This window comes from Saccopteryx bilineata, chromosome 2 (assembly GCF_036850765.1).
Source record: "Saccopteryx bilineata isolate mSacBil1 chromosome 2, mSacBil1_pri_phased_curated, whole genome shotgun sequence".
Lineage (NCBI taxonomy): Eukaryota > Metazoa > Chordata > Mammalia > Chiroptera > Emballonuridae > Saccopteryx > Saccopteryx bilineata.
In genome coordinates this window covers 184,862,654-184,875,245 of record NC_089491.1, presented here as the reverse complement: position 1 = coordinate 184,875,245, position 12,592 = coordinate 184,862,654, and the positions used below count along the sequence as shown (strand labels likewise).

At 37.7% G+C, this 12,592-nt stretch overlaps 1 protein-coding gene across 14 annotated transcripts in view; it reads left to right on the top strand.

Moving 5' to 3' along the window:
- Nucleotides 1-12,592, top strand: part of FRY (FRY microtubule binding protein) — a 620,873-nt gene that overhangs the window by 447,635 nt on the left and 160,646 nt on the right. For all 14 annotated transcript variants that reach the window (XM_066258908.1, XM_066258906.1, XM_066258901.1 and 11 more), the window contains 2 exons: nucleotides 2,632-2,792; nucleotides 4,773-4,883. In XM_066258908.1, coding sequence (XP_066115005.1) covers nucleotides 2,632-2,792; nucleotides 4,773-4,883 — 272 coding nt within the window. The remainder of the gene's footprint in view (nucleotides 1-2,631; nucleotides 2,793-4,772; nucleotides 4,884-12,592) is intronic.

Sequence of the window (12,592 nt, the reverse complement as noted above, 5' to 3'; positions counted from 1 at the left end):
ACCTGAAATGGTTTTCCTGTTGACAGCATATATATGGGTCTTATTTTCATATCTATTCAGTTAACCCTCTGTCTTTTGATTGGAACATATAGTCCATTTACATTTGATGTAATTATTGATAGATATATAGTTGTTGACATTTTATTAATTGGCTTCTGATTGCTTTTAAAGTTTTCTGTTCCTTTTTTGTTCCCTTATATTTTGATGACTTTCTGAAATGTTTACTTTCTCTATTTCTTTTAAATCTCTTATTGACTTTTGATCTGCAGTTACTATATGCTTCATGAATACCAAGCTTTGTTTAGGAGCCTATGTTAAGTTGATGTTCACTGAATTTCAAGCATATTTTAAAATCTCTACCATTTTTATTTTTACCCACATTTATGTTGTCATTTTTTACCTCTTTTATGAAATCTGTGAACATATAATATTAGGATATTCTTTCTTTTGACTATTTCTAATCAGCACATTATATAGAATTCTAGATAGCTTAGTAAATTATGTTATCAACAGAGAATATTTTTCACCTTCTTACACCATACGCTAGAATATACTCAAATTGAATTGAAGACTTAAGTGTTAGATCTAAAACCATAAAAGTTCTGGAAGAAAACATAGACAGTAAAATTTCAGACTTTTCTCCTAGCAATGCTGTTTCTGATATATCTTTCCAGGAAAGGGAAACAAAAGAAAGAATAAACAAATGAGACAATCAAACTAAAAAGTTTTTGCACAGCAAAGAAAACTATCAATAAAATGAAAAGGCAAGCCCCTAAATTTGCTAATGATACATCTGATAAGGGGTTAATACCCAAAATTTATAAACAGCTTATAAAATTCAACACCAAGAAAAACCAGGCAATTCGATGAAACAATGAGCAAAGGACCTGAATAAACACTCATCCAAAAAGGACATACAGATGGCCAATAGACTTAGAAAAGATGCTCACCATCACTAATCATCAGAGAAATGCAAATTAAAACCACAATGAAATACCACCTCACACCAGTCAGAATGGCGCTCATCAATAAATCAACAAAAAACAAGTGTTGACAAGGATGTAGAGAGAAAGGAACACTCATACACTGTTGGTAGGAATGCAGATTGGTGCAGGCACTGTGGAAAGCTGTATGGAGTTTTCTCAAAAAATTAAAAATGAAACTGTGTTTTGACTCAGTGATTACACTTCAGGGAATATATCTGAAGAAACCTGAAATACTAATTTGAAAGAATATATGTACCCCTGTGTTCACTGCAGTGTTATTTATAATAACCATGATTTAGAAGCAGCTAAAGTGTCCATCAGTAGGTGAGTGAATAAAAAAGCTGTGGTACATTCACACAATGGAATACTACTCAGCTATAAAAAAGAAGGAAACCTTACCTTTTGCTACAGAATGAATATACCTGAAGAATATTATTCTAAGTGAAATAAACTAGTCAGAAAAAGACAAATGCCATATGTTTTCACTTATATGTGGAATCTAATGAGTGAAATAAACTAACAAACAAAATAGAAAGAGACTCATTGAATGAGAAAAGAAACTGACAGCTGTTAGAGGGAATAGAGGTTGGGGGACTGTGTGTAAAGGTAAAAGGGTTAAGCAAATTAAAAAATAAAAACCTCATAGACAACAGTCTGGTGATTACCAGAGGGAAAGGGCAGTTGAAGAAGGTAGGAGAGGGTAAGGGAGGATACAGTGGTCCCTCATCAATCGCGGGATTTAGGTTCCAGAACCCCCCATGATAGGCAAAAATCTGCGAAGTAGCAACCTTATATTTATTTTATTATGTATATATATTTTAAGGCTTTATAAACCCTCCCCACACTCTTATAAACCTTTCCCACACTGTTATTAACCTTTCACACACTTATTTTGCTGCTAAAATAATTAAAATAATAAATATATAGAACTACCTATATACTGCAAAATCCCATGATAAAGCGAAAAATCTGTGATACAAAATTAGATATATACAATTTATTATATTATATATAGAATTCTATTAACCGATGTCACCCTAATAAGAAACATTTAAAAAGAGGAAACATTTTTACCTAGTAGGAGCACAGAAAATGAAAATATCTTGTCAATTTGGTTTCAAAACAAATGACTGTCACTAAAGGTTTTGACATAATTATAAAAAGCTGCATATTACAAAAAATTTCATAATTTTGATAATGTAAAATCAATTTTCCTTATTTTTGATGACTAAAGTAAGATGTGAGCTGAGCTCTTCAGTTAAAATATGTTTGTTTAAAATTGTCTGTACATTGTACTTCACAGTTTTTTCTAGAGGCTGGCAGCAGTTGAGGGAATTTTATCTATGTAAGCAGCTGATTGGAAGGTGTTAAAGGTTCTCTAGGAAAATAATGTGTGAGTCCTCATCTGTCTTTGCTTCCTGCTCTGAGACTAGGTGTATAGTGACCGCAGCATGAGGTGATGGGTACACTCTTAGAAAGAAAATTCTTCTTAACTTTTAAACACGTTTTATTCCCTAAAGGAAACTTGAGTTAGGAAATAAAATTAATCCTTTCCCCAAAACTTAAAACTCAGGTACAGTAGTGGTATAAATTGCATTCACTATATTTTCTAGTCTCATAGACTCTTACGCATTTTTTTCTGTAGTTCACCACCGGAGATTCCTCTTCCCCCAGCAAAGCCTGAGGCACCACCTCTTCATCTTGTTCAGCCAGTGGGCAGGGCCCTTCAGCATCATGTTTACACCTCTGGATCGCTATAGTGACAGGAACCATCAGATCACTAGATACCAGTATTGCGCCTTAAAGGTAGGTCTCTTTTACCTCATGATGACTTTTGTTAGAGCTGTGCTCTTTCCTTAAACTGATAACCATGCCTTAAATTCGGTGAAAATAAATAATAGGATACAGGGGGTCCTTGGTTATGACAGTCTCAACATACAATGTTTCCAGTTTATGACATTCCCATAAAAACTTGAAAAAATTGAGACGTGTTTTGGCTTACGCCATTAGCGTCATACTTGCGGACTATGTGGACAAACCAGTTTGGTTGTGCGTGGTGGAAGAATACACGGAACAGTGTACAGTACAGTATATTTATGTCCTTTTCCTTTATCTGTGACTTAGTTGCATTATTATGTTCTAGATTATGATTTCACAACTGTGTTAGGATAGGTAAGTTAGTTAGGCGAGGGTATGTTTTGACTTACACCAAAATTTGGGTTATGTCACTGCCGTAGGAGCAGAACTGCGTCATAATGTGAAGACCCCCTGTATATGATATGATATGATAAAATCTAAATGCACATGTAACAAAATCAAATAAACACTCCTAAATACATCAGCTAATCTTAAAAATTCTAAAAGGTGCACACATAAACAGATTGATTGATAGCTGTGTATAGACATGCTAATATTGCAATTGCCCTCATAATTTCTAAGTACAAAACATATCCAAGTTTCATTTTAATCAGTTTCTTCTATATGATAACCACAGTTTTTGCTCATATAAACCCTTTAAGTAGCTGCCTTGCTAATAAACTTCCAACCTAAAATGAAATCCGTAGGTTATAATGAGAATTATAACCTCAAGTTCAAATTCTGCCATTCCCCCTTTTAGTCTCTTCCAAAAGTAAATTTCCACACTATGGGACTGTTTAAAAATTTCATAATTGGCCCTGGCCGGTTGGCTCAGTGGTAGAGCGTCAGTCTAGCGTGCAGGAGTCCCGGGTTCGATTCCCGGCCAGGGCACACAGGAGAAGCACCCATCTGCTTCTCCACCCCTCCCCCTCTCGTCCTCTCTGTCTCCCCCCCCCCCCCCGCAGCCAAGGCTCCACTGGAGCAAAGTTTGCCCAGGTGCTGAGGATGGCTCTATGGCCTCTGCCTCAGGCACTAGAATGGCTCTGATGGCAGCAGAGCGAGGCCCCAAGATGGGCAGAGCATCACCCCCTGGTGGGCATGCTGGGTGGATCCCAGTCGGGTGCATGCGGGAGTCTGACTGCCTCCCCATTTCCAGCTTCGGAAAAATTAAAAAAAAAAAAAAATTCAGAAGTGTGATTCCTGCAGTCTAATTTCTTCTAGAAAATTAACTGTGTATCAGTCTGTCATACGTACCAGAACTTGCTGACTTTCTGGTTGACTTTTGTTGCAACGGAGCTAATGGAAACGATGGTCCTGAGAGTCATCTGAACACATTAATTGCGGAGTCCATCAAGATCTCCCCATCTCCCCTTCCCTTGCTTACTTCCCCTCACAAAGAAACCAAAATTTATTTATTTATTTTCTTTATCTTTGATCAAGAATCACAATGATTTCCATGTTTTTTATATTTTTTCCACTTTAGTACATTAGTCAAATATTTTGTCAAGTTTGTCAGTTCAGTACATAGCTAAATATTTGTCATCAAAGTAAAGTTTGAAAAGCTCTATCTTCTCAGCAAAATTAATCACTTGAAATCACTGAAGTTATGTTTATTTTAAATATGGTGTCATGGTTATTTTGTTATGAGTGTTTTATTCTTTCATCATAAAAATTTGTTATAATCATATAATTACATATAACTTCACAAAGTTAAATTTATGGGTGTAGCTCTTTTAAAAAGAACCAATATTGGGAATATGGAATTTTTTTATTGCATCTACTAAGAAATGCTTTTAAATCTCATAGCAATAACTACTTGAAAATACCCTTATTATTTATAAATCTGGTAGTTATGTTTAATAAAGTCAGTTGCATGCTGTTTAAACCATTCTAGGTTTCATTTCCAAGTGTTTCATGTTTTGTTATCAGGCCATGTCAGCAGTGCTGTGCTGCGGTCCCGTGTTTGACAATGTGGGCCTGTCCCCAGATGGCTACCTATATAAGTGGCTTGACAACATTCTGGCTTGTCAAGATTTACGAGTAAGTACTAGCTAAAGATATGGTCATTGTTCAATATCTAGGGTGTCCTGCTTCAGCTTAGTTACTGTGGCATCTAAGCATCGTTTGTGGCACAGTCTTTTCCTACATCTGCCACAGAATGTAGATTTAAATGTCATTCACAATACACCGTGATGCACCAGTATAAAAATCACGGTAACTTTTACCAAGGTTGACATAAAGCAAATCCCAACAAAGTTCAAATGACTGAAGTGACACAAACTATGTTCTCTATCACATTGGAATTAAACTAGTAATCAATAATAAAAAATAATTAAGACCCACTGTTCCAGATAACTAGCAGTCAAAATATAAATAAGAGAGACTGAAACACATTTTTAACTAAAGAGTAATAAAATCACTACATGCTAAACTTGTGGACTATAAATAGTCTTGCTTAGACTGAACTTTATGAACCTAAAGGCAAATATTAGGAAGAACAAAAGGCTGATAATCACTGACCTACGCATCTACTAATATCTCAAGAAGTTAGAAAAACATCAGACCCAAAAAAATGTGCAATAAAGAAAGTAATGGAGATAAGCACAGAAATTAATGAAAGAGAAAAATTAACTGAAATGACTATTTAAACCAAAAGTTGAATTTGCTAAAAAAAATACAAAACTGATAAAATTAATAAATCTATGACAAGTCTGATCAAGAAAGAGAGAAGGTGCCCTGTCTGGTTGACTCAGCAGTAGAAGGTCAGCCCAGTGTGTGGAAGTCCTGTGTTTAATTGCAAATCAGGACAAATAGGAGAAGCAGCCATTTGATTCTCCACCCCTCCCCTTTCTCTCTCTTTCTCTTCCCCTCCTGTAAATATGGTTCAAGCAAGGTGGCCCCAGGTGCTGAGGATGGCTTGGTGGCCTCACCGCAGGTGCTAAAATAGCTCAGTTGCCAAGCACCAGAGCAGTAGCCCCAGCTGGGCAGAGCATCACCTGGTAGAGGGCTTGCTGGGTGGATTCCAGTCAGGGCACATACAGGAGCCTGTCTGTCTGCCTGCCTCTCTGCCTCTCACTTAATGAAAAAAAAAAAAAAGGAGAAAGCATATGTCATTAACATCATAAATATAAAGGGAGCATTGCTACAGATGCTGTAATTATTTACAATAAAAGAGAACATATGGACCTGAAGATGGCAGCGGAGTAGGCGGACGCACAGACACCCAGCTCTCACCACCAAACTGGAATACAAATCAATTTAGGAAAAATCAGCGTGAAAAACCAACTCTGGACTACAAGAACAGCTCTCAAAAACCAAGGAGCAAAGATGAAGCCACAACAAACCTGGTAGGGAGCGCCTGAATCTCCCCTGCTTACAGGAACGGAGGGGGGGGTGAGGCGGAGAGCCCAGAGGGGATCTCACCCCAGGGAAAAGAGCAGAAAATACTGCTCACAGCCACTTGCCTGGCAGTCAGGGAGCGAGGTGTGTTGAAAAGAATAGCTTATCTCCCAAGTGGAAAGGAAGGAGAGAGGGACAGACTGTGAGGGGCTAAGGAATGCAAGAGAAGATCTAAATAAAGCTGACTCATCCGTGCTGGAGGTGGCCATAGCTGGGGGAGGGACTGATCCTTCCCCACAAAATGGTACTGAATTGCTTCCAGATCAGAGATCTCCAGACATCTCTCCAGCTCCAATCAGCGCAACAAGACACAGCTGAAAACAAGAAGTGGGAAGGAGGGGTAGTAACTCAGGTCTCCGTGGAAATCTGAGATACAACTCCCCCTACTGAAGCTGAGAAAACATCCTGCCCCCAGAGAGATTAGTTGGTGGAAGAGGCCTTCAGAGTCTCAGGTTACACCCACCGCATTCCTGGATATAGTTTCAAGGAAGCCCCTGCTGAGATCAGTAAACAAGACTATCACCTGTTAAGAAAACAAACAAATCAAGACTTTAAAGCGGCCCAAATCTGAAAGTGGATTACAAATAATAGCTGATACCAACCCAAGAAGACCTAGAAATAACACAACTGAAAACTGGAGGCAGACAACACCAAGCTGAGACTCAACCAACTCTACAAACAAAACAGAGACAATGAGAAGACAAAAAAGTGCAATCCAAATGAAACCTTCAGGAGATAAACTGAGTGATATGGAAATAATCAAACTTCCAGATGCGGAGTTCAAAATAATGATTGTAAGGATGCATAGGGATCTTAGAACTACAATGGGTGGTCATTATGAACACCTAAATAAAGAAATAGCAAGTATAAAAAAGAATCAGTTGGAGATGACAAATACAATATCAGAAATAAAGACCACAATGGAAGGAATTAAAAACAGGATAGATAGAGCTGAGGATTGAATCAGCGAGTTGGAGGAAAACTGGAATGAAGGTATGAAAGCAGAGAGGAAAAAAGAAAAGAGACTCAAAAAGTCTGAGGAAACTCTTAGAGAGCTCTGTGATAACATGAAGAGAAATAACATCTGCATCATAGGGGTTCCTGAAGGAGAAGAACAAGGGATAGAGACTTTGTTCAATCATATCATAGCTGAAAACTTCCCTAAATTAATGCAGGAGAAACTCTCACAAGTTCAAGAAGCACAGAGGACTCCCTTAAAGAGAAACCCAAAGAAACCAACACCAAGACACATCATAATTAAAATACCAAAGCTAAGTGATAAAGAGAAAATATTAAAAGCTGCAAGAGAAAAAAAAGCTATCACCTACAAAGGAGTCCCTATAAGGATGACAGCTGACTTCTTAACGGAAACACTTGAGGCCAGAAGGGAATGGCAAGAAATATTCAAAGTAATGCAGAACAAGAACCTACAACCAAGACTACTTTATCCAGCAAGGCTATCATTTAAAATCGAAGGAGAAATAAAAAGTTTCCCAGACAAAAACAACTCAAGGAATTCATTACAACCAAACCAGTGCTGCAGGAAATGTGAAGGGGCCTTTTATAAACAGATCAAAGTGGGGAAAAATATAGCAAAAAAGGAATACAGCTTTAAAGAATAAAATGGCAATAAACAACTACATATCAATAATAACCTTAAATGTAAATGGATTAAATGACCCAATCAAAAGACATAAAGTAGCTGCGTGGATAAGAAAACAAGACCCATACATATGCTGTGTACAAGAGATACACCTTAAAACAAAAGATACACATAGATTGAAGGTAAAAGGATGGAAAAAAACATTTTTTTTTTTTTTTTAAATAAATCAGGGTACATATATTCAAAGAAAACATGTCTAGGTTATTTTGTCATCAAATTATGTTGCACACCCCTCGCCCAAAGTCAGATTGTCCTCCGTCACCCTCTATCTAGTTCTCTGTGCCCCTCCCCCTCCCCCTAACTCTCTCCCTCCCTCCCTCCCTCCCATGTCCTCCCTCCCCCCCCACCCTTGGTAACCACCACACTCTTGTCCATGTCTCTTAGTCTCATTTTTATGTTCCACCAATGTATGGAATCATGTATTTCTTGTTTGAAAAAAACATTTCATGCAAATGGGAATGAAAAAAAAGCTGGGGTAGCAATACTTACATCAGACAAATTGAACTATAAAACAAAGGATATAGTAAGAGATAAAGAAGGCCACTACATAATGATAAAAGGAGTAATCCAACAGGAAGATATACATATTATAAATATCTATGCACCTAATATAGGAGCACCTAAATATATAAAGCGGACTTTGATGGATCTAAAGGACAAGATCAACAACAATACTATAATAGTAGGGGATTTCAATACCCCACTAACATCACTAGATAGATCCTCAAGAAAGAAAATTAACAAAGAAATAGCAGACTTATTGGACACCCTAGATCAATTCGATTTAATAGGTATCTTCAGAACCTTTCACCCTAAAGCAGCAGAATATACATTCTTTTCATTCTTTTCAAGTGCTCATGGTACATTCTCTAGGAGAGACCACATGTTAGGGCACAAAAGCGGGCTCAACAAATTGAAGAAGATTGAAATCATATCAAGCACTTTCTCCGATCACAACGGCATGAAACTAGAAATGAACCACAACAGAAAAACTCAGAATTCTCAAACACATGGAAACTAAATAGCAGGTTGTTGAATAACGAATGGATTAAGAATGAGATCAAAGAAGAAATAAAAAAATTCCTAGAAATGAATGACAATGAGCATACAACAACTCAAAATTTATGGGACACAGCAAGAGCAGTACTGAGAGGGAAGTTCATAGCATTACAGGCACACTTTCAGAAGCTAGAAAAAGCTCAAATAAACAACTTAACCCTGCATCTAAAAGAACTAGAAAAAAAACACCAAGTAAAGCCCAGAGGTAGTAGAAGGAAGGAACTAATAAAGAATAGAGCAGAAATAAATGACATAGGGGTTAAAGAAACAATACAGAGGATCAATGAAACTAGGAGCTGGTTCTTTGAAAAGGTAAACAAGATCGATGAACCTTTTTTTTTTTTTTTTTTTTTCATTTTTCTGAAGCTGGAAACAGGGAGAGACAGTCAGACAGACTCCCGCATGCGCCCGACCGACTGGGATCCACCCGGCACGCCCACCATGGGGCGACGCTCTGCCCATCCTGGGCGTCGCCATGTTGCGACCAGAGCCACTGTAGCGCCTGGGGCAGAGGCCACAAAGCCATCCCCAGCGCCCGGGCCATCTTTGCTCCAATGGAGCCTTGGCTGCGGGAGGGGAAGAGAGAGACAGAGAGGAAAGCGCGGCGGAGGGGTGGAGAAGCAAATGGGCGCTTCTCCTGTGTGCCCTGGCCGGGAATCGAACCCGGGTCCTCCGCACGCTAGGCCGATGCTAGATCGATGAACCTTTAACTAGACTCACCTAGAAAAAGAGAGAGAGGACTCAAATAAATAAAATTAGAAATGAGAGGGGAGAAATAACAACTGACACAACAGAAATACAAAGGATTTTAAGAAAATACTATGAAGAACTGTATACCAAAAAACTAGACAACCTAGATGAAATGGACAAATTCCTTGAAACATACGATCTTCCAAAAATCAATCTGGAAGAATCAGAAAACCTAAACAGACCGATTACACCAAATGAAATCGAAAGTTATCAATAAACTCCCTACAAAAGTCCGGGGCCTGATAGCTTGACAACTGAATTATACCAAATATTCAAAGAAGAACTAACTCCTATCCTTCTCAAACTATTTCAAAAAATTCAAGAGGAAGGAAGACTTCCAAGCTCCTTTTATGAGGCGAGCATAATTCTGATTCCAAAACCAGGCAAAGACAACACAAAGAAAGAAAATTATAGGCTAATATCTCTGATGAATATAGATGCTAAAATCCTCAACAAAATATTAGCAAACCGGATCCAACAATATATGGAAAAAATCATACAACATGATCAAGTGGGATTTATTCTTGGGAGGCAAGAATGGTACAATATTCGTAAATCAATCAATGTGATTCATCACATAAACAAAAAGGAGAAAAACCATATAATAATTTCAATAGATGCAGAAAAAGCATTTGATAAAATCCAGCACCCATTCATGATCAAAACTCTCAGCAAAGTGGGAATACAGGGAACATACCTCAACATGATAAAAGCTATCTATGACTAACCCACAGCCAACATCATACTCAATGGGCAAAAATTAAAAGCAATCCCCTTAAGATCAGGAACAAGGCCAGGGTGCCCCCTTTCACACTCTTATTTAACATAGTCCTGGAAGTCCTAGCCACAGCAATCAGACAAGAAGAAGAAATAAAAGGCATTCAAGTTGGAAAAGAAGAAGTAAAACTATCATTATTTGCAGATGATATGATATTGTATATAGAAAACCCTAAAGTCTCAGTCATAAAACTACTGGACCTGATAAACGAATTCAGCAAGATGGCAGGATATAAAATCAATACTCAGAAATCAGAGACATTTTTATATGCCAACAATGAACAGTCAGAAAGAGAAATTAAGGAAACAACCCCCTTCACTATTACAACCAAAAAAATAAAGTACCTAGGAGTAAACTTAACCAAGGAGACTAAAGACTTGTACTTGGAAAATTACAAAGCATTGATAAAAGAAATCAAGGAAGATACAGGTGGAAGCATATACCGTGCTCATGGTTAGGAAGAATAGACATCATTAAAATGTCTATATTATCCAAAGCAATCTACAAATTCAATGCAATACCAATTAAAATACCAATGACATACTTCAAAGATATAGATCACATATTACAAAAATTTATATGGAACCAAAAAAGAACACGAACAGCCTCAGCAATCTTTAAAAAAGAAGAATAAAGTGGGAGGTATCACACTTCCTGATATCAAATTATACTACAAGGCCATTGTACTCTAAACAGCCTGGTACTGGCATAAGTACAGGCATATAGATCAATGGAATAGAACAGAGAACCCAGAAATAAACCCACAGCTCTATGGACAACTGATATTTGACAAAGGAGGTAAGGAAATACAATGGAGTAAAGACAGCCTCTTTAACAAATGGTGTTGGGAAAATTAGACAACTACCTGCAAAAAAATGAAACTAGATCACCAGCTTACACCACTCACAAAAATAAACTCAAAATGGATAAAATTTAAATGTAGGCCATGAAACCATAAGCATCTTAGAAGAAAACATAGGCAGTAAGCTCTCCGACATCTCTTGGAGCAATATATTTGCTGATTTTTCTCCACGGGCAAGGGAAATAAAAGACAGGATAACCAAATGGGACTATATCAAACTTAAAAGCTTTTGCACAGCTAAAGACAATAAGAACAGAATAAAAAGACAAACTACACAATGGGAGAACATATTTGACAATAAGGGGTTATTAACCAAAATTTATAAAGAACTTGTAAATCTCAACACCAGAAAGACAAACAATCCAATCAAAAAATGGGAAAAAGAAATGAATAGACACTTTTCCAAAGAGGACATATAGATGGCCAATAGGCATATGAAAAAATGCTCAACATCACTAATCATTAGAGAAATGCAAATTAAAACCACAATGAGATATCACCTCACACCAGTCAGAATGGTGCTCATCAACAAAACAACACAGAATAAGTGCTGGCAAGGATGTGGAGAAAAGGGAATGCTCCTGCACTGCTGGTGGGAATGCAGACTGGTGCAGCCACTGTGGAAAACAGTATGGAGATTCCTCAAAAAACTGAAAATCGATCTGCCTTTTGACCCAGCTATCTCACTTTTAGGAATATACCCCAAGAACACCATAAAACGGCTCCAAAAGGAGAAATGCACCCCCCATGGTTTTGGCAGCATTGTTCACAATAGCGAAGATCTGGAAACAGCCCAAGTGTTCATCAAGAGGATGAGTGGATTAAAAAGCTTTGGTACATATATATATATACTATGGAATACTACTCAGCCATAAGAAATGATGACATCGGATCATTTACAATAACATGGATGGACCTTGATAACATTATACGGAGTGAAATAAGTAAATCAGAAAAACTAAGAACTATATGAATCCATATATAGATGAGACATAAAAATGAGACTCAGAGACATGAACAAGAATGTGATGGCAATGGGGGTGGGGGGAGGAGGGAGGGGGCTAGGAAGGAGAGAGGGGGTGGAGGAGGTAAGGGGCACAAAGAAAACCAGATAGAAGGTGACAGAAGACAATTTGACTTTGGGGGAGGGGTATACAGCACAATCAAATGTCAAAATAATCTGGAGATGTTTTCTCTCAACATATGTACCCTGATTTATCCATGTCACTGCATTAAAT